Source organism: Thunnus albacares, chromosome 2, assembly GCF_914725855.1.
Source record: "Thunnus albacares chromosome 2, fThuAlb1.1, whole genome shotgun sequence".
NCBI lineage: Eukaryota > Metazoa > Chordata > Actinopteri > Scombriformes > Scombridae > Thunnus > Thunnus albacares.
In genome coordinates, this window is record NC_058107.1 from 22,488,691 (window position 1) to 22,512,267 (window position 23,577).

Here is a 23,577-nt window from a genome sequence, read left to right on the forward strand (position 1 = left end):
TATACGATATCGAACATGTATGGGAAATCTAGATTGGCTGACTGGGATGAATTTCCTCTGATAAGTTCCCACATGCTGAGAGTGATTGCCTGTCTTAGTTTGACTTTGTGCAAATAAACTGATACCACCAGATGCTGATACCACTTTCTAATTAAGCATAATTTATAAAGGGTTCAATGGTTAATAAATCATTCACTAATGCTTTATAGCCAATAGAATGATCAACTTTTGGGTTACCAGGTTGTGAATAATGCGTTTGGTTGATGATTATTTATATTTCATAAACATGCAGTTAAAATGTTGGTAATGCATTAATAAATATCAATGGGTCTCTGAATTTATAAGAAGCCATCACATCTGCAGTTATAAATATTAATAGATCATCAATAAGGCTAAGTGGTTACCGGTCAATTCTTGATGAACCATAGCTAATAAGCTAGTTGATAGACGAAGCAGGTTTCATGATGGTAAACACCAGAAAAAATGTTCTTATAGTAGCTCAAAACTAATCTAAAGCATTAGCATTTAACTTTTTGTGTCATGTTTTATTTGTATTATTAAATAAATAAACTAAACTTGATTAGTAAAAAAACTTTTCATAATAGTTAGAACTTATAAACCTTAATAAATGGTTTCTTATTTGGTAGTGGCGCCAAAGGGCTTCAGGGCTGCTACATACTTTTAGTATGACTATATCTGTTTGTTTATCCATACATGATGGTCTACTGAGGCCATAAATCCATTTCTCATACAGTAAGCCTATGCAGTAAAAGGAAATCTGGGACACAAAATTTGATAAAAACAATATTTCCTTTTTTTGGCAAACACAGTATGCGCTGCTCCATTGGGGTCAATCACTGAATTGCTCGATATATCAAATGAAGACTGTAATAAATATTCATTACAGTACTGAGTAAACAATGTCAATGTTGAACTCAGGAAAGTAACAACAGAGCCTTTCCTGTGAGCCAGGCAGCTACGCATGAACTATCATGCTCTGAGTCTCTGAATGCAATGTTGCATTAATTCCCAGGCTAAAAGCCATAATATTACACTGTTAGTCATCCAGTCTGCACACATTCAGGTCCCTGGACAAATAAAAAGCAATCAACATCCTCCAGCTCGGGAATGTAGAGACTCACATTTACATGTGTGAAGGCAGCATTATTGAAAGTGCTAGATGTGCGTGATTGATGACATGCAGCAGTGTAAGTGTGTGTGTACAGGTGTGTGTGCATGCATATTTCTATGCGTATCAACACATGTTGAAGTGTGCCATTGATCAATGGCACCTCAGTGTATAATATGCAGTAACGATAAAACTTATTCTGTATTATGGCTGACTTGCTGATTGATAGCCGACTCTAAAATCTGGACCATTAAGCTCTATTAGTATGTGTAGGTTATCGTAATGTGGTGGTGTACAGGGGAGAGCATGTTTCTTTAATGTAACATGCATGACAGAGTGCAGCGGAAGTATGTGTTGTACTTAAGGAACTATGTAAATATGTACTCATGAGGGGAAATATAAATCACTGCATGTTCTTTCTTTGAAGTTGGATCAGGTCTACACTTCATGTCTCTTTATGCTGAACAACAGTGGCAGACTGTAATGTTGAGAAACTCCACTGACAAATCAAAAAAGCAATTAAAGCAAATGTACAAATTTTAAATGAACATCCAGAAAGTGAGCAAAAGAAAATGCAAATCAGTTTGCATCAAGATTACATATTGAATCAAAAGAGTGCCAGTATCTCTACCGTAATGTTAATACAGTATAACATGGCATTTTAGTTTTAGCTGCATTTAGAATACATTTGTCAATTAATTTATGTCCTCTGTCAACATTAACAACGTCCTGTAGCAGCAATACACTGGTGCCAAGTCTGCACACTGCCAAATGTTAAAGGGTTGGTACACCCAAATCATCACAAGACTAGTTCAAAACCTAGTAACCTAGTATATGGCTGCATCATAAATGGTCAGTGTGCATAATTGTGGCCTTTGTTACAGGGATAGACAGTGGTAGTGTCAATAATGTGAATTCCTGAAAAGTTTGTCTGCAACTTTCTGTAGTGGTCCCATTTGCTGGTAAAGTGTGCTGAAGTAGCATATCACATGACATGGTTAAGCAATGTTTGAGTCAAAAAAAAAAAAGGTTATAAATGCAATTACAAGAACAATACTTTCCAATCATATCTTGAGATTTTTGATTTGAAAGAGAATCTATTTTAATTCTAATTATAACTATTCTAATTATCTGTTAATTCCACCTGCTCTTTCATCTGTTTCTATCTGCGGATGTCTGTAAACATATGGTCTCATCCATATGTTTACGTAGGATTAGCATGGTATGCTAACAGTCCATCAGCTATATCCAAGCCTGATGTCTTTCTGAGCACATAAACACCATAAACACACCTATCAGCAATATTTTTTTTCCTTGGATGGCAAAGTCATGACCCACCCTATTTTGTCTCTGACCAGCTTACCCTGATATTCTTACCCTAAACCTAACTAATCTCACTCCTCATACAATGGACAAAGGAACCAAGGAAGGAAATGAGTACTAGCCAATGCTAATCACGCTAGCCACTCTAGCAGGCTGCTAGCCGCCATGCAGGCTGGTAAAATGGATCAGTTGTGTCTCTTTGTATCTGCAGGTTGGTGATCCTGTAGGTGTCGGAGCTTCCATGTGAGACGCTTCAGTCAATAAATGCGTGTTTTTAAAGCTGAGGCTTTGCTGATTCATTTTGAAAGAGCAATGGCCAACGGGGAAACTCCAACACTGTGCTGGCCAACCAATGGTGTAACTTCATCACTCAGCCAGTCAGTCAGTGACAGACATTCAGGGTTATAGGGCTGGTCTGTGGCTGGTCAGGCCAAAAAACATTGTTCCTTACTTAGATGTAGTGGTATGTAGCCATCCAGCCAAACTTTTTACGAAAGAAATAATCCCTATTAGTTTGTTTTGTAATTTGGATGAACCGACACTTTAAGGAAGAAGTGTCATCATCGGTTTGTCTGAAAAGTCTGTTTCCATCAGCCTTCATCACATTTTCTCTTTGTTGATGCAGCAACAAGGAGGAGGGAAAGACAACTGGAGAGAAATGTTGAGTCACAGCAGTTGACCACAAGGGGAGGAAGAAAAGAGCAGATGGTACATTAGCTAATTGAAAAAAAAATCAGATGAATTAGGAGAGTTTAATCAATCAACTGACTCTAATGATTAAATGATTCATCTGCATTACGTCTATAGGCAACGCCACGTTTAGTAGTTTGAAATACAATTTATTTTTAATGTAAATTGAGCGCTGATTATACATTGACATGTGGTCAGCAAAACATTGCGTTGTGTTTTACATCCAAGAACTCTGCTTCCCAGGATTTTCAGGTGCATATTTTACAGACTGCTAAGACTGAGCCGAAGCTAAGCTGGCAGCAAACATCAGTGGGCCAGCAAGCGGTTTAAAGCTAAGCTGGAGGGAAACAGGAAGTGTAGGAAAAGAGAAAAGAAGGTGGAAGATTTGAGATTTGAGGGAAAGTGTCAGGATGGAGATGAGAGCTGCAGAGGGGAGAGGAGAAGTACTGCAGGTGAGGAGGGGAGAGAAAGTGGGGGAGTAAGGGAGGACAGAGGGAGGGGGGGGGGGGTCTCTTACAGGTCATGTATTGTTAATGAGAAGTTCTTCACCAATCAGATCCTGTTTCACCGCAGACTAGCAGAGAAAGCATCCTTGATGGAGAGATGGACGTACGGAGAGATGGGATTGGGGGATGCTATCTGGGAAACCATTCAATTTGACCCCGGAAGTCAGTGGTTTGAGTGTAATTCCACCTTTTGCTTACAGAGAAACTCTTGAAAGGAACGAGTGGCTAACAATAGGAGAGGAAATGGAGGTGAGGAGGAGTCTAAATACTGTACAGATGCCATATGAAGGATTTCATTTCAAAATGCCACATATCCATTTCAGGAACATGAGATTATCTGCTATAAACTGTTCAATATTTCAAATGTATGTCAGGTATCACATATCATTGCAAAATATAGTAGAGAAGGCAATAACTTCTCCTTCAATAATAACATTATGGGCTTTATTTTGGTGCCACCAATCATTCTGCAGGAGCAGGGATTTAAAAATGGTTGATATCTCATTTTGAAACTAGACTCCTCATATACCGACTGGGTTGTATTTCATTTCAAAGACAAATTGTCCTCGTCTGTTCTTTGGTCTATAATAGCTACAAAAAGTTTACAAAAAGTTTTTGTTTTGTTCAATAAAGTGATTAAAATGAGAGGTCACAGATGTTTTTCCTTCAGTCCCCACAGTTACTCACACTGTAATCTCACATTGAAACGACAATAAGGAAGCAGAAAATCAACTGTAAAAACAAATTTTGGCAGTCAGGGCTGCTCTTATTACACTGTAGAAAATGTTATATAATGACAAACATTTCTATGATGTACATTATCACTGACATTTTGACACATTTGAACAGTGACCTTCTGTTTCTGTGTTTGAAATGTGTTTTTGCAGTTCAATAAGTGAAAATAAGACCATTAGGCCTTTGAAATTACCTTGACAGCCACCAGTATCTTTTCCTGGTCAGGTGAGAGGTTGTAACATTCAGCCAGGAAGACTTTCCCAAAGGCCCCCTCTCCTAGCTCTCTCTTCAGCACAATGTTATGTCTCTTAATGTGCTGGACAACTGTTGAACAGAGAGAGAGAGAGAAAAAACCCATTATGGTTTAGAAACAGAACATATGTTTGGTCGCATATAAGTGTTACAGTACAGAAGCACAACAGGTTATATAGCTGATCGATGTCCTTTTATTAAACGTTGATACGTTATTTTGAATTATACATCAATCAATTCAATTAATATGGAATGGTTTATTGGATTGTCTGTAATATTACCAAAGCAGTAACACATACAACATGATAATCTTGTATTAGTGATATAATACAAATAAAATACATTTTATATTGTGCATCTATCTATCTAACTTGTACACATACAGCCCTCTTCTAGGGGCATATTCCCCCTAATCCAGTTAAAATAAACAAAATTAGCAGAGGTGGAAACAATATTAATTGTGCAGTTATTTATGATTATTTTTTCTGGTGCATACCATTGTATCTTATCGTCTACACATCGTATGGATGCTGCAGTAAAAAAGTAAACTCATCGTCTTACTGTGCACTGATTGCTGTAGGTTTGACTACAATGTGAATTGTATTATGTAACATATATCTGTAAATAAAGTCTGTTTCACGTATGTAATCTCTTGCTGCCTTCTGCTCACTCACAGTTGGCTCAGAGTCGACAAACCTGCTCTCTGTTGCTAAGTAACTCCATGCCAGCTGACTTTTTAGAAAATTTGGCATCTCACCAAGGCGATGATTTTTTTTTCCTTTTTTTTAATTCTACAAAATGATTAACAGCATGGTGCCCTTACTATAACCTAGCTAAGCCCCGTCTTCTTGACTCTGGGCCAGGTGTGCAACTGTCTGCATGCAAAGAAACACATATGATCCTATAACACTTGGATCCTTGAACACACACACACACACACACACACACAGAGGACTGAGATTTATCTTTGATGTGATTAAGAGGTGCATTTGAAGAAAAGCTGTCCACTCAGAATATCACATTAAAGCCCAGCTAGACTCTCAGAAGCTGCATCGATCTACACTATAAGATACTGAGATCCACCATAACCCAATATCGTACTGAGACAGAGAGAAAGAGAGAGAGAGAGAGAGGGAGATATACAGAGAGTAAGAGAGAGAAAGGTAAAGAGAGAGGGAGAGATAAGAAACACCACTGGTCTGAATCAGATACTCGAAAGCATCTAATTCTTAGTGTAAGATTGTGGTGGCAGAGAACATAGAAACTCAAAATAGAAAACTCAATACATTTTTTTTAATTGACATGCTTCACAGTCCTGTTTTTTTATGTTCATACTTTCACTCACATTATTTACATAAATTACGTATTAAGTGTAAAATGAAGATGAGTTGTGGGCTGCATGTTTGTGTATGAGAGAAATGAAGAGCTTAGTCAATGTGAAAACACAGTTTATTCTTAAATGTCTGTGATAGAGTTTGGTATGTAGACATATCCTCGGTGTGGCTAAAAGTTGACATTTGCATTTATCGTCTAAGAACAAAAACAATAGCAGGTACAATAGCAGGTCACAGATCAACGCGTACCCACATTTCCCTGTGCAGCAGCAGCACACAATAAACCCACATCCCCACAAGCCAACTATCCACCATTTAACCAGCTAATTACCTCTGCACACCATTTGCTACTGTGGTTGTGTAATAAGCGTTCACCCATGCAAACGCCTCGCACCACTTCTCCTTAATTAACACCCTCAAATAGCAAATAAATTGATGTGCAGACCAATGCTTCCACTATTGTTTTTTTTTTCCCTTGACAGGAAAATTTGTCCTTACACTTAGATTTACATGTCATCGCAACTAATTTTGCATTCATATACTCAAGGACCCTTCCTAATTTCTGCACATAGCAATCAAGAATTTCCAAAATTAAGTTATTTTATTTTTATGCCCTCATATTGCTTGTGAATTTGGCATCCATCTGCCAATTTTACACTTCCTCTTCCACCTCTTTTTCATTCTTAAACTTTAAACCCCTGAGCTCCTCAACCAGTATCCTTAATTAAGATCTACAAAAATATTATTCCCCCATTTACCAAACTTTACACTCTTATTCTCTGATCTTTTTCATAAATAGTACCCATTTTCCATGGTTATTTTACTCATCGTACTCATTTTCCCTCATTTAGCATCCCCCCATCCTTCTCATTATCTTACTCTGTTTCCTTATTTAGCATCACTCTGCTCCATCATTTATTTCTCTTTATTGCCATTTCCCTCAATTTTTAATCAACATCCTCCAAACATTAACATCTAGACACATGTTCCTCTCCCATTCTGTTGCTCCATCACTCTTTTCCCATCATTTGTTTATCAGGACGTTTACAACATTACCATGAAGAGGAATAATATTTCTTGTCTTTTCCCATCTGTCTTTTCCCTCTCTCCTCCGATTTATCCACATCTCCCTGAAGAGCCACTCCTCACACCAATCCTCCTAAATCAGCATCTTACAAACAACCAAAGAAATTAATGTCTCGGGGCATAATTATTCCCTGTTTTCCATCTGCCTCTTCTTCCCTTCCTCCTCCCCTCATCTGCCCAAAATCTTTCTATAACCCTGGATTCTGAAATAAAACATCTCCAGCAGCTCGGAAATGATGTATTTGGTAGTTTGAACCAAGCAATGCGATAGGTCAAAGACACAGTCGTGTCTGACAGATGCTTTGAAAACAGGGCGACCGGAGACTTCAAATCTGCTCTCCATCAAATTCCTTGCACAATTAATGTCATGACTTTCTTTTCCACCACACCTCCTCTCACTCCCAGCTGTCTGCTCTCCCATCACGAGGTGTAGCTAATTGTGACCTATATTTTCATAAGCTTACTGTGTATGTATCTGTGTACGCACATGTTCTCTTACTGTATGAATCAGATTTTCCAGAGCAATGTTAATCCTCTCTGCCTAGATACAAAAAAAATACAAACCCCCAAAGATCTGTTGGGGTGGAAATGTTGGAAAAATTGAGATACACAAAGCAAAGAGGAAAATGTAACAAAGATGAAGGGAGAGAAAAAGTCTGTCCTCCACTGAGGACACTGGGGTCAGATCCTTAATTATTTCTCTTAGAATTTTAGAATTTTAGCACTTTTTTTAAAAAAACTTGAGAGGAGACAATTAAAATGTATACATAATGGATATTTTATAAGCAGTATTTTTAGACTTCCTGATGGGTTTAATTATTATCTGACTAAATTTATGCCAACAAAATATTAATGGGCTCAGTACTTTGCCACCAGAATTGTATTCTGTGCAGTGTGGAGCGAATTTTAGATCTTTATGTTGTAAAAATTAAGTTTTTAGATAGCTTGACAGAATTACATAATCTGATACCATGTATAGAGAAAATAACACTTTCAGTTTCATTATGTGTTGTGTTTATGTTTTGTGGATTTCAGAAGAATTTCCTTGTGCTCCATTTAACTTCAACTTGCGGGAAATAAAACCAAACAGCTAATCAGTATTATCAAACTGCTGTTGGGAGGTTTGGGGGGAGACATGGACTCAATAACCTTAGTATTGCTATTTGCCTAATATGTGTATGTATATGTGTATGTGTTACCACCTATCCAAATCTGCATGTGCCTTATTGTAGCTCTTTAATAATGCATGTGACACACTTTACAACAACGGAAACTCCTCTGATGTTATTATTGTTAATGAGGTGTTCACTTCAGAGGTAAGCTGCACATCTAATGCTTTGCAACACAGCTAAAAGTTCTCGTAATTACACACTGATCCATCATCTCTGCAGAATAATTGTTGCCTCATTGCTGCCAGGAAGAGGCCTGTGTCATCTTTAAAGTAGAAAAGTGTACTAATTCCTGTACTCAATATTACAGACCGCAAGCTGGTTAAGGCTGCTGTTTAAAAAGTTCCTGGCATGCAACCTAACGCCACCTTGCCAAACTGTCTCCATCAAAGGCTATTGTGGGGGTCTAAAAAGGCAGAGTGCCAAATAATCGGTCAGAGACTTTCAGTATTTATGCTGCCTGTCTGTGAGTCAAAGACACGCGCAGAGTAATAGTTGTAATGGCTGTAATATATTAAAAACACACACACACACACCCATGGTTCCATAATTTACTGCAACACAAGGCCGAAGCCTGTGGAAGCTTTTATTACTTGCCAATAATCATAATGTCACGTTGATGGACCAGGTCAGTATCTGTGTGTGCTCTGTGTCTGTTTATTTGACTGTTGTTATTTGTGTGTTTTACTCATGTTTCTCTTTGTCTTTCTTTCTCCTGCCTGCTTTCTTTGATCTCTTGTTGCCGTTCTGCTTCTTGCGTTGTTGAATTTCTGGTGTGTACATGTTGTGAGGTTAGATAAATTGGGGCTGATCATCCACAAGAAAAAATACCTGTTCTTGAAGTTCATGAGTTGTATGTTTTTCTCTTGGTGGCTCTGGTAATGTAAAGTCTAGAATTTATGAATGGATTTGTGCCTAACATATGCCGGGTCACACACACACAGACACACACTTGCGTATATGTGGACTTTCTATTTCCTGCCTCTTCCTCAGAATTGACAGCTTATCATTGGCAACTCCAAGGTCATTGCCATGACAGCAGGCGACATGTTGCCATGGTAACCTCCATGTATCATGCACATACAGTTAATTTGAATACTTGAGAGTATAGCTCATAATTGCTTGGTAAAAATTCTAAACATTCTTCATTTGAACTGAAAGAACTGAGGTTATTACTCACACGTGTCCGTTTTGAGCAGGCTGTTTGTGCTCCTGAAGTACTGAGGGTTCTCTATCACCGGGATCTTGGTCATGCCAATGATGACTGCATCAGGGCCCATCTCGGACGAGGAAGGGGTGTTGCTACCGTTGGAGACGTGGTGAAGAGGAGAGGCCGAGTCATCATCGTTACTGATAACTGAAGATGGTCCTGAGAGAGGAGAGAGAGGAGGGATAAGCAGCGTTCAGTTTGGTTTGTGGATCTTATCTTTGCAACAATCGAGAAAGGTCTTGCACGTGAGACAGAAGAACAGAATCATTACATGCTGGCCATATTAATAGTATAAGGACACCAGAGAGTTAATCAAGTTGTTAAGCTGTTATTAGCGAAGATTGAGGAGATGAAGTCATTACGAGGGGAGGTTAAGCTGTTATTATTGATCACAAGACATCTACTGTAGCAGACAGAGAGAAAGATGTTATATCATCATCTTCTTTGATCACTGTCAGAGCCCTCTCACAGATTAGAAATTAGAAATCCCGACACAGTCAAATCTGTATTCATGTGTTTGTCACAACACCCCTCATCCCTTAAGATTTTGGTGACTTGTGAGACAGCAAAGAGATTCATTACACGGCTCCAAATGTAATCATAGAACTACAGTTACAGTTTGTTAACATCATTGTATTTGACAGAGCTCAAAAAGGACTCTAAATGGTTAAGAGCAGAGCTTGTCGTTTGCTACCAAAATCCCCTCATCCGAAACCTTTCCATCATCGGGAAAGAGAAGGCTGTGTCTGACAATTTGTAGCTTTCCAAAACTGTCAATCCAACAAGCACGTCCGCTTCCTGCAGCAACCGGTCAGGTGTGTAGAGCTTAGAGTGTATGCAAGATTTAATTTAAGCTCTCTTTTCCATCAGTTTTTGTATGCACAAACAAGTGCAACAACATGAATGTCATCCAGAAAAGACTTTGAGATTGTGCATTGTTATCCCCACTCACTCTAGCCCCATTACACTGCGATTGTGGGCTGTCTGAGACGAAAGTTGACCCATGTCTACAAAAGAACCAATCAGAATACGATATCAAATGACACAGAATACACTGGCTGGTGTTTTGTAAGTGCAGTTTAGGGGGAAAACACACTTGTTCTCCTTAATGCCTCCATAGCTAACAAGAAACAAAACGATGGAGGTGAAAGGAAAAAGAGGTTTACGTGACTTTACTGCATTTTCAAAACATCAGAGCGGCGCAGATTGATGACACAAGCTGATGACGTGCCTCTGCTTTCATAAATGTTTTTCTATTTACATCATGGCACCATGATTCCCCATACGTTCAGTGCACAATCTGACATGTCTCAAACTGATATCGTACAGTCTCACACAATGTGACATGCAATAAACTTGTACGATCATTGTTGTTGCACAGTCTAAAGGCGTCTTAGGACAGCAGGCTTTTGACGCCACCTGTGGTTACCTCTTACCATGAAGTGTAGTCAGGACTGACCTGCCACACTTCACCTATACTTCTCGCAAAGCAGGAAGTAGATTAATGTGCTGACAGCCTGAGCCCCATTACACTGGCTAACACACACAGGTCTTAATGTTCAACAGCACCGTACAAAGTCAGAAGGGAACCAACAGTAGTAATGTTGATGAATATGTAGGAAACAGCTTCCAAAGAGTTGACTAGAGTCATTTTGATTGGATGAGAACAAATGTGCACATTTCAACATGTGGAGAAGCAGAGACAAGCTAAGCCTAGAGTCCAATTAGAGGACCAAACCTGTAGAATGGCACTAGGTACTTTGTCACCAGTGGTTGTTTTCATGTTTGACTGCTGGGTTATTTTTTTAGGTCAGGCTCTGCAGCATTTAATGATGAAGTCAAGGGAAGAGAGAGATGAAAGTATATTTCTACAAAGCTGGAGGGTAACTGAGGGAATTAATGCATGCCTTCAAAAAGACAAATTCCAGTAATCTAGGAACCTGGTGGAGTAAAAACCAAGACATAGGAAATCCAGATTCAGTTCTCTCTGAGTTGTTATACACTGCTGTTATCTGGTGAAAAATGTCTATACAGAATAAGCCTCTCTATATCAGAATTATTATGTCAATATATTCTAATATATTGACTAATATCTAACAAGATAGGATATTAAAATTCACAAAGCAGACATTTTTGAAAGCAAAAATGCAGTAACAATGTAAAACAAGTGAAACAAGACACTGAAAACAGGAGAGAGGTTGGGTGGCGTGAGTCAGACACTGAGCCCAACCCTTTTACGGAAAATGATTTGTTTTGGCAACAGATCTGAGGTGTTATTAGTTTCTAATTAGGACAATAAATCTCATTCCATGTTCATGTTTTTTTTCTTTTACCTTCATGATATTGGTGCTAATTTTCTATGTCTTTAGGTTGAGTGCCAATACACCAATATCAGCTTTTACACTTGCTCACAGACACTTGCAGCTAAATTTACAAGTGCAGGCAGGCACACATGGATGCTCACGCTCTCACACAAATACACAAATAGGTAAATACACACAGAAATCACACAACTGAACATTTTAAAACATAGATCACACTTCATACTGTGGATCATTGCAGCTTCCAGCCACTTTCTGCTTGTTATTTTGGGTAGTTGATCCATCTGGGTCAGTGCCCAACAGCTGTCTCTGACACATCATACATAAATGAGGTGAGCCACCCATAGTTCATTGTGAGCAACATGTTTTTTCAGGAGTTGGTAGAATAAACATAGACAAAAATGTGGGTAAATATTGGATTTAAAATCAACAGGTCCAATGGAATGGCCTGTTGGTATTTCTCTATCATTAGCCAATTCTTTTTCACCATGTTAACCAAAAAGATGATTAGTTTATTAGTATTCTGTTGTAGTCTAGTTTTGTACTTAAGTGGTTAAAATTTACTATAAAAATTACTTCTTGGCCACTTGGGGCCAGTGGAAACACAACACTGACATATCATCACCTATTAAGCTGATGTGCTGCAAATAGTTACTTATTTACACATTCAGCAGTTATGGAGCAACATTATCATTCATTTGGAGTCATGTTTCTGTCCACCTGGTGAATGTAAGTCCAAAATGCACTCTCTTTTACCTCTGTTTTTGCTCTCTATCAACTCCTGAGTGAAATATCTGGCTCTTTAGCTGCTAAATGTGCCACCATGTTCACCAGCTAGTTGCTAACTGGGTCTGTCTGCTGTTTGGTCCTAAGCAGGTGGTGTACAGTGGGTTTTTAGAGCTTTTTCGCATTGAGAGCACTGAGAATGAACCAAAACAGTAACTCTGTGGTCCGGACAGCTAATGATTACAATGAGCTGAAACTCGCTATAAAACTGTAAAGCTGAGGGGAGCCGCAGAGTCAAGCGATAATTCTCTATAGGTCAGTCACTACAAGCGACACCTCTCACCGTACACATTGTCATTTGATAAATTGTTACTATGAAAAATAAAAATATATATGTTTTAAAGCTGCTTTAATGCTTGACAAATTATAGAACAGTATATGTGTGTGAATTTGCCTTTATGTCTTGATAGCAAACAAGCTCACAAGGTCACAAAGATTAGAAATGTTTGCAAAGATGATGACATTTTCACAGTCCCAATGGGCCACTGTTTAAATAGATGCAGGGTTACAGCTCCTTTTATTCTATTATCACCCACATAAAAGTCAGGGATTTTTTTTCTTCTTTTGCTAGTCTGCTATGATGTTAGAGTAGTTTCATTTTATATTATACTGTGTCCACTCTCAGCAAATGATAAAATTAAAGGAGAGCTTTTGAAGCGAACACACAAAATAACTTAATGATAACATGCAATGCTTGTAAATGATCTTAATTACTCGGGTACATGGAGGGTTTAGCAAATTACAGCATGTCTGTGGATTGTCCTACAAGTACTGTAATAAAAGCTTCTGAGTGATCGTCGATTTCATGCTTCTAACTCTGTAGTATCATCATATTTACGCATTCCCCTCTGATTTATGGGTGTGAACAAGAAAACGTGTGTTTGCACGTGTGTGTCTGTGTGTGTATTAGGCCCTCTTAAAGAGCATAATTGAATGCTTCCATCTAGTCTTTGTCTTTCATCAGCTCTTCACTGTATGTCAGCTGAAGAAAAAATAACACCAGAGAAACAAGTTGGAACATGGGTCTCTTCATGGAAAAGGAAGCATTATTCAGAATGGTGTTGACACAAACACACACACACCTAAGTGCACATGAAATCCAGTCTTTCTCTAGACCTCTCCAAGTCACGAGCATAGGCCTGCAAACATTGTATTATGAGCTGAGATTGATTTCCCATGAGGACAAAATACAGTAGATGTACACCCTCTCATGTGGTCGGTTCGGCTGAATTATAACACTGGTTGACATCGTTCATTTCCTCTATCCCTAGCCTCATATCAGGCTCTAGTGCAGCTGACAGGACTTGATTGAGAGGGAGAAACTGAGAGAGTTTGTATGTGTGTAGGATGTGTGTGTGTGTGTGTGTGTGAGAGAGAGAGTCTAAATCAGCTGGTATATGTGTATGTGTTGGTGACTCATGTGAGGATAGAAAAGGCCTTGAGAGAGAAAAAGAATGAGAGCGAGAGAACAATAGTTTGTTTTGTGTGTGTGAGGAGATGTGCAAACTTATATGTGCAGTAAATGTGTGTGTGTGTGTGTGTGTGTGTGTGTGTGTGTCTTCTGGCAGCCTCTTTCAGTGTTCAGGACTACAATGGTATGATAATGTGTGCTAAAAAATATGGACCCTAAATAGTAATGGAGTACAAAAGACAAATACCATACTAGTTTGGGATATATTTAAGAAATTATACTCTTGAACTGCTCCCTTTAGGTTTGATATGTACCAAATAATGTGATCTGATATCACTCAAAACTATACCTCATTCACACTCTAAAAATAATTGCTCTTTGATTAAAACCTTAAAAAAAACACCTGCAAAACCACCTCTAAAATGTCAACATTTTATGAAATGTTAAGCTTTGTAAAAATACATTTTATAGATGATTCAGTTGTTAATTTAAGTATGGAATTAAGAATTATTGTCAACCCATAAATGGGATCCTTTAGTTCCTTTGAAAACCTAAAAATCACCAAATACAGGTAAATGTTTCCACTGGACAGGGCCAGAATGTAAAAAATGCGAACAAAAATAACACATTTCATGATAAAATCATCCAGTTTAGCATTACAATCATACAGACATTGACCAGATCTGTATGTTTAGCCACTCAAAAGAAAAGTCTAGCTTTGAACAGAATTTGTGTCATTCCTCTTATTATAACCATCAGTTATATTTGTCTAAAAGCCTTGACTGAAATGTTCAAAATCAAGGGAATAGTGCGAATTCATCTCACAATCTTGTTCTCATTCAAACATTCAAGGATACTGCAGGATATTGAAATATTTGATTTTTCATCCCATGACCAATAGTAGACAGGTGCTACTAATTGTAAATAAGAGGGGTACATTTCATTTTTCAAGATTATTGCATTACCCCTCAAATTAAGATCTCAACTGTACCAACATTATTAGCAAATGGGAGGCAGCCATTTTACATTGTCACAGCTGACAAACAGGACATGGTTTCTAAATTTCTCTCACTGCAGAAATTCTTCTTTCAAGAAATGAAAGTTTTAGGCAGTTTGAGTCATCTAGTTGATAGCAATGTTTACCTCACTGAGTTTCCCCTGTAACAAAGGGAGGAAAAACACACAGCGTACACCAGAGCGCAGGTTATTGTCTGTCAGCGTGTGTGTGTGTTTGTGTTGGGAGGGGCTGAAGATCATTAACACACAGAGGTCTCAGGGTCAGATCGTTATAAATACCGTTAAGCCAAGGGGCAATAGGAGGCTGTGTGTGTGTGTGTGTGTGTGTGTGTGTGTGTGTGTGCGTGTGTGTGTGTGTATGTGTGTGTATGAGACAATGAGGCAGAGAGAGGTGGCGTGGTGGAGGGTACGCTGGGAGTGACTTGGTAAAACGGGGATGAAAGGATGTAGAGATTGCAGGGAGGAAAAGAGAGAGATAGACAGGAGAGGTGAAGGTATAAGTGGGGTCAGGTCACGACCCGACACTGTTAATAGACATGAAACCGATGTTTAAACTGGTGGAGACTGGAGCTCCTCGCAGTCTGCTGGGGAGAAGACCTTGGTTAAAATTCAATAAAATACATTGCTTTGCTTTCAAAGTTCAGGTCATGACGGAAAGGTGGGCAGGAGGATGAGCGTTAAAACTGCCAATTATGTCATTGTTTTTGGACTAATTTATCTTCCGCCTACACTCACTGAGCTGTGATTGTTTTGTTTTTTCAGAGGACAGTGATGTGAAATTAAAGCAATGAATACAAAGGGTAATGTTTGTGGATTAAGCTGTTAAATATATTATTATTTTAAGGACAATTCCAGTTTAATGTTAAAATAAGATCCAATTCAATTTGGGTCGTATTTTAATAGGTTTGGCTATTATTTCTATTGGTTATAAAACTGAAGTCACCAAAGTAATTGCTGAAATCCGGGAATCACTACAAGATTGCGATGACAAAGTCCAACTGGGCAACAAATGAGCAGCTTGATGATCACACAGGTCAAGCGAACAGTTTATGCAGATTATCTAAATTAATTTAATTTGAGGTTAAACTGGCAAGTATGGTAGACCAAATTTGAAGCATGAAGTCAGTCTGTAAACTGTGATGAATGTTTCACATGTTTGGTAATAATGTTACCTTTTGCCTTTGTTTTCTCTTTTAAATAGATTAGAGTTTGTGTAAAACTTGTGTGATCATTTTATCACTTGTGTCTGTGTCCCTGGGGCCTTCTCTAAGTCTTTCTAAAACAAAAGCCATCTGCCACACACTGATATGCTACTTTATGCAACTGCAAACCATATGGCACCTAAGGAACATGGAACTGATTGTTGAGGTACTTAGCATACTTAGTGTAGAATATTCTCAAATGCTTCTCTATGTGGCTTGGATTGTGGCTTACTAGTACATAGTTTTGGATGATAGTGGCAAATGAGTTCATGTAAATGTAATTTTTTTCCCCCTAATTTGCGTCTCTTATCTTTAGGATGTGTTCAGACTGAATGCAAAATTTTACCTTCTGATACCTTCACAAATTAACATGAAAATTCATGAACTAAAGTTGAGGTAAACACAAAACTTTTCATAATGTGTGGATGCAGCTTTGCCTCAATTTGTGCCAGTTGGGGTGAAGTTGTTATTAGTACAGATTATAGACTGTATATAAAGATGGATGTAGCGAAGTGTGATGTCAACCATTGGTTTGCACTGGAAGCAGTTTGAAGCACAGAGCTGCTGCTTTTGGTCACCGCCCTCTCTTCCATTTGGAGCCATGACCTTCCAAATAAGGAGCGCTGGGTGTTGCCTTTCATGTACTAGAAACAGCGGACGCTTTCTTACTGGATCATGGAAACTGTGGCTAATGTTAGCTGCTTTTATTAAATGATGCTAACAGGGCAGGTATCATAATCAAGATACATTAAACTTACCAAAATATTGCGACAATAGTCTGACTTACTGCAAGTCCCGGAGCCAGGGAGAGCAGTGGGTGAGCAAACTGTCAATCAACACCAAAACGTATTATAAGTCCACAAATCTTATTAACAGAGCAATAATTTCCACCAGCACACTTATTACAGGGCCCGAATTTAGTTTTTTGATTGGGAGTCAATTGGAACCAGCATCTAGCAGCCGAGTTTTATGAGACTGGAATTCCCTTTAAGCAGCATGAAAGCATAAAACTGGTAGCCATCACCATTCCACCAGTTTCCTCAAGTGAAGAAACAGCAACATTTTAACGAGCCGTTCTGGACTGCCTCTGAGTGTGATGTCATTAATCTACTTCTGAATAAAGTTTGTGTACCGCAACGAATGGCCCTGTATCTGTCTGTTAGGACAGCTGTTTCTGTCAAGGGAGGTTGGACAATACTGTCATCCAATCACATGCAGCTCATGAATAATGACATTGTTAAATTTATGACCTCAGTCGCCACGGCCTGCTTCATTAGAGGTTTATGTTGAGTACTGGGAACTAGATTCTTGGTAAAACTGAACAGATGTGTTTTGTCGACATACAGTAGTTATACAACCTTGTCAAGAAAGGAGGAAAAACCCCTCCCGTTTGAATGTCAAGGGGATAATAGAAACTTAAATGCTGTATCGTAAAAAACAGGTGTTGACATTTCTGGACACCTACTCTGTTGCTGCAATTTTTCAAACTCATACAGGAGAAATACAGCTGATACTCGTTCCACTTAATGTAGCAGCGTTTGGACGCTGAAAATTAACTGTAATTCAGCCAAAATGCAACAAAGCATTCTGCAGAAATTCATTGATATAATAGCCACTGCAAGGAAAACGGGTGGCAGGACAGGAGATGCCACACAACAATGACTGTGAGTCAGTCACAATGTTCACAATACTACATAGCCATGAATGTGTCCATGTGGACAGTCCATTCTTTAGGTCTTTTAAGTCGGTGCGGTGACACTGGTGTTGTTGTGGGAGCCTGAGGGCTTTGGATGTAGAGTGAAGCTGGAGTTTTATGGCAGGGGCCTACACAGGAGCTGAGTTAAAAAGATGACTTTGAGTGACTGTATTGATCTCTCTTAGACTCTCTGGGTACATCTCAGACAAACTGAAGCCATTTACTGCTGCACGTTGCCCAGGGCGATGGATGTAGAGAGACTATTATGGGATTTAAGAACATCAGGGCCTGTCAGTCAGTCTGTTAAAACACCTTGGTTGTCTTCGAGATTCAAGATTACTTTATTTGCCCCTTGGGAAATTTGTCTTGGACATAAAGGCTGCCACATAAAAGATATATACAATTATAGTGCAGTAACAGATATAAAGTGCATAGCACAGACAAGTGCAGACATAAAGTGCATTTAAATATGTGCAACACAGCCCCTCATTTCACTCCCTCCTTATGTCCTGAGTTTAGGACATTCACTGATAGAGGGATGAAAGAGTTTTTATACCTATTCAGGCATCCTTTCCTGTATTTAATTGGAACCCTGTCGTATCTACGTGATGGGAGCAGTTTGCATTCTGAATACAGGACAAGGGATAATAACTATAGTCTTCTCAAAGAGCATTTGGAGGCAGGAATGCTCCCTCACCCCCATTACTTTCATTGCTGAGTAGACTGCTATTTATTTGTGATTTTAACGTAAGTGATATGTTGCCAAACAAAGCTGATATTCCATAGAGTAATATACTCTCTATCACAGCATGATAAAATAACATCATTACCCTCTGTCCAACCCCAAACACCCTGAGTCTGTGCAGAAAGTCACTGCTGGATCCTGGTGCAGACAGAATTCACATGGTTATTCATATTACAGTCGATATGTAAACCCAAGAATTTGTAAGAATGAACCTGAGTAATACAAGCATTATGGACCAGTAGTGGAGAATGATCCCTCAGATGTCCTGGATCAAAAATCTTTTCTTCTGTTTTCTTAGTATTTACAGTACAATAAGGTGATAGTCATCACAGCATTGTACAAACTTCTTAACCTCCAAACTGAAGCCAGAAATGTCAGTGTCTGTATCCATAAGTCACAAGATAGTGATGTCATTAGAAAACTTGACAGTAAAAGTGCGGGGATGACTGCTTGTACAATCATTTTTATATAATGTAAAGAGAATGGGAGAACTCACACATCCTTGAGGAACACCTGCATCAATGACTTAAGACTCAGATAAAGTCTGGTTCACTGGGTCCTGCTGGGTCCTGTTGGTCAAAAATGAGTGATAGCACCTGATGATATATGGGTTAACAGATATCTGTCTGACCTTTCTGAGACGAATGTGTGGCTGCAGTGTATTAAAGCGTAGCTGAAGTCTATAAACAGCAGTCTGGCGTAGGCCTTGGGGTTTTCAAGATGTTGCAAAATGAAGTGTATTATGGACAGTATTGCATCATCAGTGCTACAATTGTCTTTATAGGCAAACCGATAAGAATCCAGCTGTCCATTTAACTTCAGCTCCCACACCCTTATCTTTGCCAGACACTTCATTACAATAGAGGTCAGGGCTACTGGTCTATAGTCATTATTTTCCTGGGGAACAGGCTTTTTTGGAAGTAATGAGTAATGATTTTCGTTTTCCAGAGAGACGGACCTATATGTGAATCAACAGACCTTTGAAAGACAGAGACCCAGGCGGATGTAAGTTCCTCTACACATGTCTTCAAAAGGATGACCCATCAGAGCCTGTTGCCCTATTGGTGTTTGTTCTTTTAAATAGTGTTGTGACTTCTCAGGGACTAATGTCTGTCCTTGGAACACAATCATCATTTGTTATGGTGTTAATGACACTTTCATGTTCTAAAGAGAAATCGTGTGAATCAAACCTAATGTAGAAGTCATTTGCCACAGTATTGTCATCTGCTGTGTGCACTAATTTGCTGGTGGGAGTCATATTTGTAATAGATTTCACAGTTTCTTTGTATTATTTGCACAGAAGTCCTTTTCAATGGCTTCCCTGTATTGTCTTTTAGCTGCATTGCGTTTCTGTTTCAGCTCCCTCTGTGTTGATCTTATTTGCACTTGGTCCTTATTCTTGAAAGCAAGTCTCTTGCATTTGATATAATCCTTGACATCCTTAGTAATGTAGGACTTGTTGTTGAGGTATAAAAGCATCCACACAGAAGTTAATATAAGCTGTGATGACTTCTGTGGATTTGTTCAAATCAGACTCACTGAAAATGTCCCAGTCTGTGCTCAACACCCATTTAGAGTTTCGATACTGTCAGTGGACCAGACGTTAACAGTTTTAACAAGAAGTTTGCTCCTCTTAAGGACTGAATGGTAGATGAGCTGAACAGTGTTGTGATCAGCCGTTTGGTTTGGCTCTATCTGTATATGCGTTCTGGAAATTTTATTGTTTCTAGTGTCACATTTAGTATACTGCTCAAACCCAGGTCTTGTGCCCAGGAAGGAACAGCAAGAACAGCTGTTAGCAGATAATTGTGGATTTCATGACTCAAGATTACTTTGTGGTGTTAGCGAGGTCAGAGTGCAAGATTGGCTGAAATACAAATTGAGAGGTGATGATGGACATCCTAGATACGGTGTAATACCAGCCTTTGTACAGTTACAAAATCACAAAAAGATCAGATTGAACAGGCAAGTGTTCAGCTCTTCTTTGGTCGCTGTACTGCAACCATCTTGGCACTAGCTTGGACTGATTTCTTTTTTTGCATAATTATTGACAATTTTATGGGCACAAGTACAAAAATCTTGGCATCAGTATCATAATTTGCATTTTGATGGCAAACAAACATTGGTGAAATCAAAAAGTCAAGAAATCGCTTAATTTCTAGCCCCTTATTCTTGCTTCTTTCGATATTTTATCAAAGCAGCGAGCAGTCAGAGGAGCAGTCAATCAGGCTTCAGGGCAAAGAAGAGACTGCTGCCACTGTTGACCCCAAAAGGCATCTGTGACCCCTTAAGCCCTTCACAGTATGCACACATACACACACACACACACACACACACACACACACACACACACACACACACACACACACACACACATACACACACACACAAACAAACAGATGACTGGTAACATGAACCCTGTGGTCTCTAAACTGTGCTGTCACCCTGCTGAACACAGGAAGTAATCTATCGATCCAGAGGAAGAGGGAGAGAGACAGACTGAGGAGAGACGGCAAAAAGGAAAAGTAGTTAAAACTGAGAGGATAGAAGAGCGGCAGATTTACTGAGTAGCTGGCCGATGGACAGAAGAATAGACAGAAAGATTAACAGCGGAGGAAGAGGAATAGATGCAAATGAAATTTTAGATTTTTAAAGTCTGAAGGGGTCCAGCAACACTTGAAGTATAAAGAACAAATTTATTATGAGACCAACACATTTCGGCTTGTGGCCTGATGAAAGGTTCCTTCTCCATGCACCATGGAAGTAGGTGAAGTTGTGCCAGAAACCCATTCTCAGATTTTTAAAGTCTGAAATCAGCTGTGGGTCTAACATGAGAATGCAATTTTCTGACAAAATAAGAAAAATTCCTGCGTTATGAGTTTTTCTCTCTGGTTCAATGTGAGGCGAAGCTCAACTGGAAAAAGATGATGTCATATATTCCTGTGAACCCATCAGGATTAAGCAACATTTGGATTCAAATATCAGTTAATGACAATTGTGGATTTGTCTGCTTGGTCCTGATGAAGCAGATTAACTCGCTTATTTAGTCATGAATACTTACTGTAATGTTATAGAGAAATACTTAATATTTGAAGAAAAGTTTGCAGGAGTTTTAAAGGTTTACAACAGAAGCTTTGGATTTTTTTCCCATAGGATTCAAACATGATGCATTTTTGACAAATCGAATGGATGACATGCATCACTTTTTTATTATGTACCCTATTAGCAAGAAGTTTTATTTATGACTGTATAGAGGGTCTGTGCTTCATTTCAGGGACAAATGGCTTCATATAACTGTGAATAACATTGAAATAAATGTCTGTTCTTGAGTCAAAAATGTGTCCCTACCAAGAGACAGAAAGAAAGAAAGAGAAAGGTAAGTTATAGATAAAACAGTAAGCAAGGAGTATAAAGAACAGATGGGTTGAAGCATGAATAGAAGATAAGAGCACATGAAGAATAAGGACAGAGGATACAGGCGATGGGTAGAATTTCCTCTACACTGCAGTTAGGTAAATGTCCACATGAATCTGCCTGTACAAGCCAAATCCTCCTCCTCTCTGGCCTAATGCAGAGGCCTATCACATTCCCCTTTTCTCTATACCAACACCCCCACTGGTAAAAATAGACATTTCCTCCTCTCTCTCTCTCTCTGTCTCTCTGCATCTGTCTCACTTTTAATATCTTCTTTCTCATTGCCATACACATGTCTACCACCCCGCTTTCTTTTGTCATCTTTGACTTGTTTTTTTTCCACATCCTCCTCTCTCTCTCTCTGTTTCTTCGAGGTTGCCCCCTCAGTTTGATCTTTTCTATTTTTAATATTCAACCCACATTCACCTTCTCCGATGACACACTGGAAGACCAATTCCTCCTACTTAAAGCACTCTGAGGTGGTCAGAGATGTGAAAAGAAGAAGAAGTGAGCAGAGGAGCGACAGAAAGATTGTGTTGTTGTGTTTCCGGTGCTGTAATAACAAAGCAATCTCAGGAGGAAAATTGCCACCAAGCATCTTTTCAATATTGAGAATAATGCTTCAAATAATATTAAAATACCCAAATGACCACATCTAAACCTTTACTCTTGATCATACATCAGCAAACTTGCCTTGACATCCAATTTTAATGCATCTTAAATTAATAATAAATAAATCTTGATGAATCTCAAATCTGAATATTTTTACCTTATACAACCTGCTCCTTTCTTAAACAGTGGTGGAATGTTACAAAGTACATTTACTCAAGTACAAATTTGAAGTACTTGAGCATTTCTGCCACACTATATTTAATTACTAGTTTCTTTGCAGGTTAAGATTTTATAAAATAGTGTACATTTTCATAGATTAAATAACCCAACAGTATACACATGAGTTAAATTGGCTGAGAAACAGTAAAATGTTACTTACATATGAATGCATCAGCAATAATAATCCAATAGTATGATATTTAAACATAATCGCCTTTCTGGGGACCTTGAGACCCTGCAACTGCTCAAAAAATATACTGCAGCTTTTCATAATTTTATGAGAATTGATTTGAATCAATGACAGGTTTCAAAAGTCAGCCACTGAAAATGACACATTACATCTGTCAGCTGTAAAACACAGCGCGGTTAATGGATACATTGGATTTTCATCTGCTCTATATGTGTGATTGGTGTTGACAGTTTACTTCCCACTCAGCACTATCCTTCCCAAAATCCCAAATGAGTGTATTTGGATTTCTGTTAACTGAGTATGTAACAGTTTAAGAGGTCTAAAATGGAGTTAAATATCTCTGGGGTCTGACCCTAAATATAGAATGAAAAAATTTATTGATTTTGCAATTATTGTTGTTATTTTATATATATAAAGCAGTGGAGTCTGTGGGACCCCAAGCAATGTGGAGGTAAAACCAATTTCAAACAAAACGTGACACTCACAGGAGGTAATTTCTTTTAACTTTTGATTAATTTTACTAATGATAT

The 23,577-nt window shown here is 38.6% G+C and overlaps 1 protein-coding gene across 1 annotated transcript in view; it reads right to left on the minus strand.

Annotated features, from left to right (window-relative positions):
• Positions 1 to 23,577, minus strand: part of ntrk2a (neurotrophic tyrosine kinase, receptor, type 2a) — an 89,583-nt gene that overhangs the window by 21,168 nt on the left and 44,838 nt on the right. The window contains exons 14-15 of the mRNA XM_044373450.1: positions 9,405 to 9,593; positions 4,577 to 4,707 (exon numbers count right to left, since the gene is read on the minus strand). Of these exons, the coding sequence (XP_044229385.1) occupies positions 4,577 to 4,707; positions 9,405 to 9,593 (320 nt within the window). The remainder of the gene's footprint in view (positions 1 to 4,576; positions 4,708 to 9,404; positions 9,594 to 23,577) is intronic.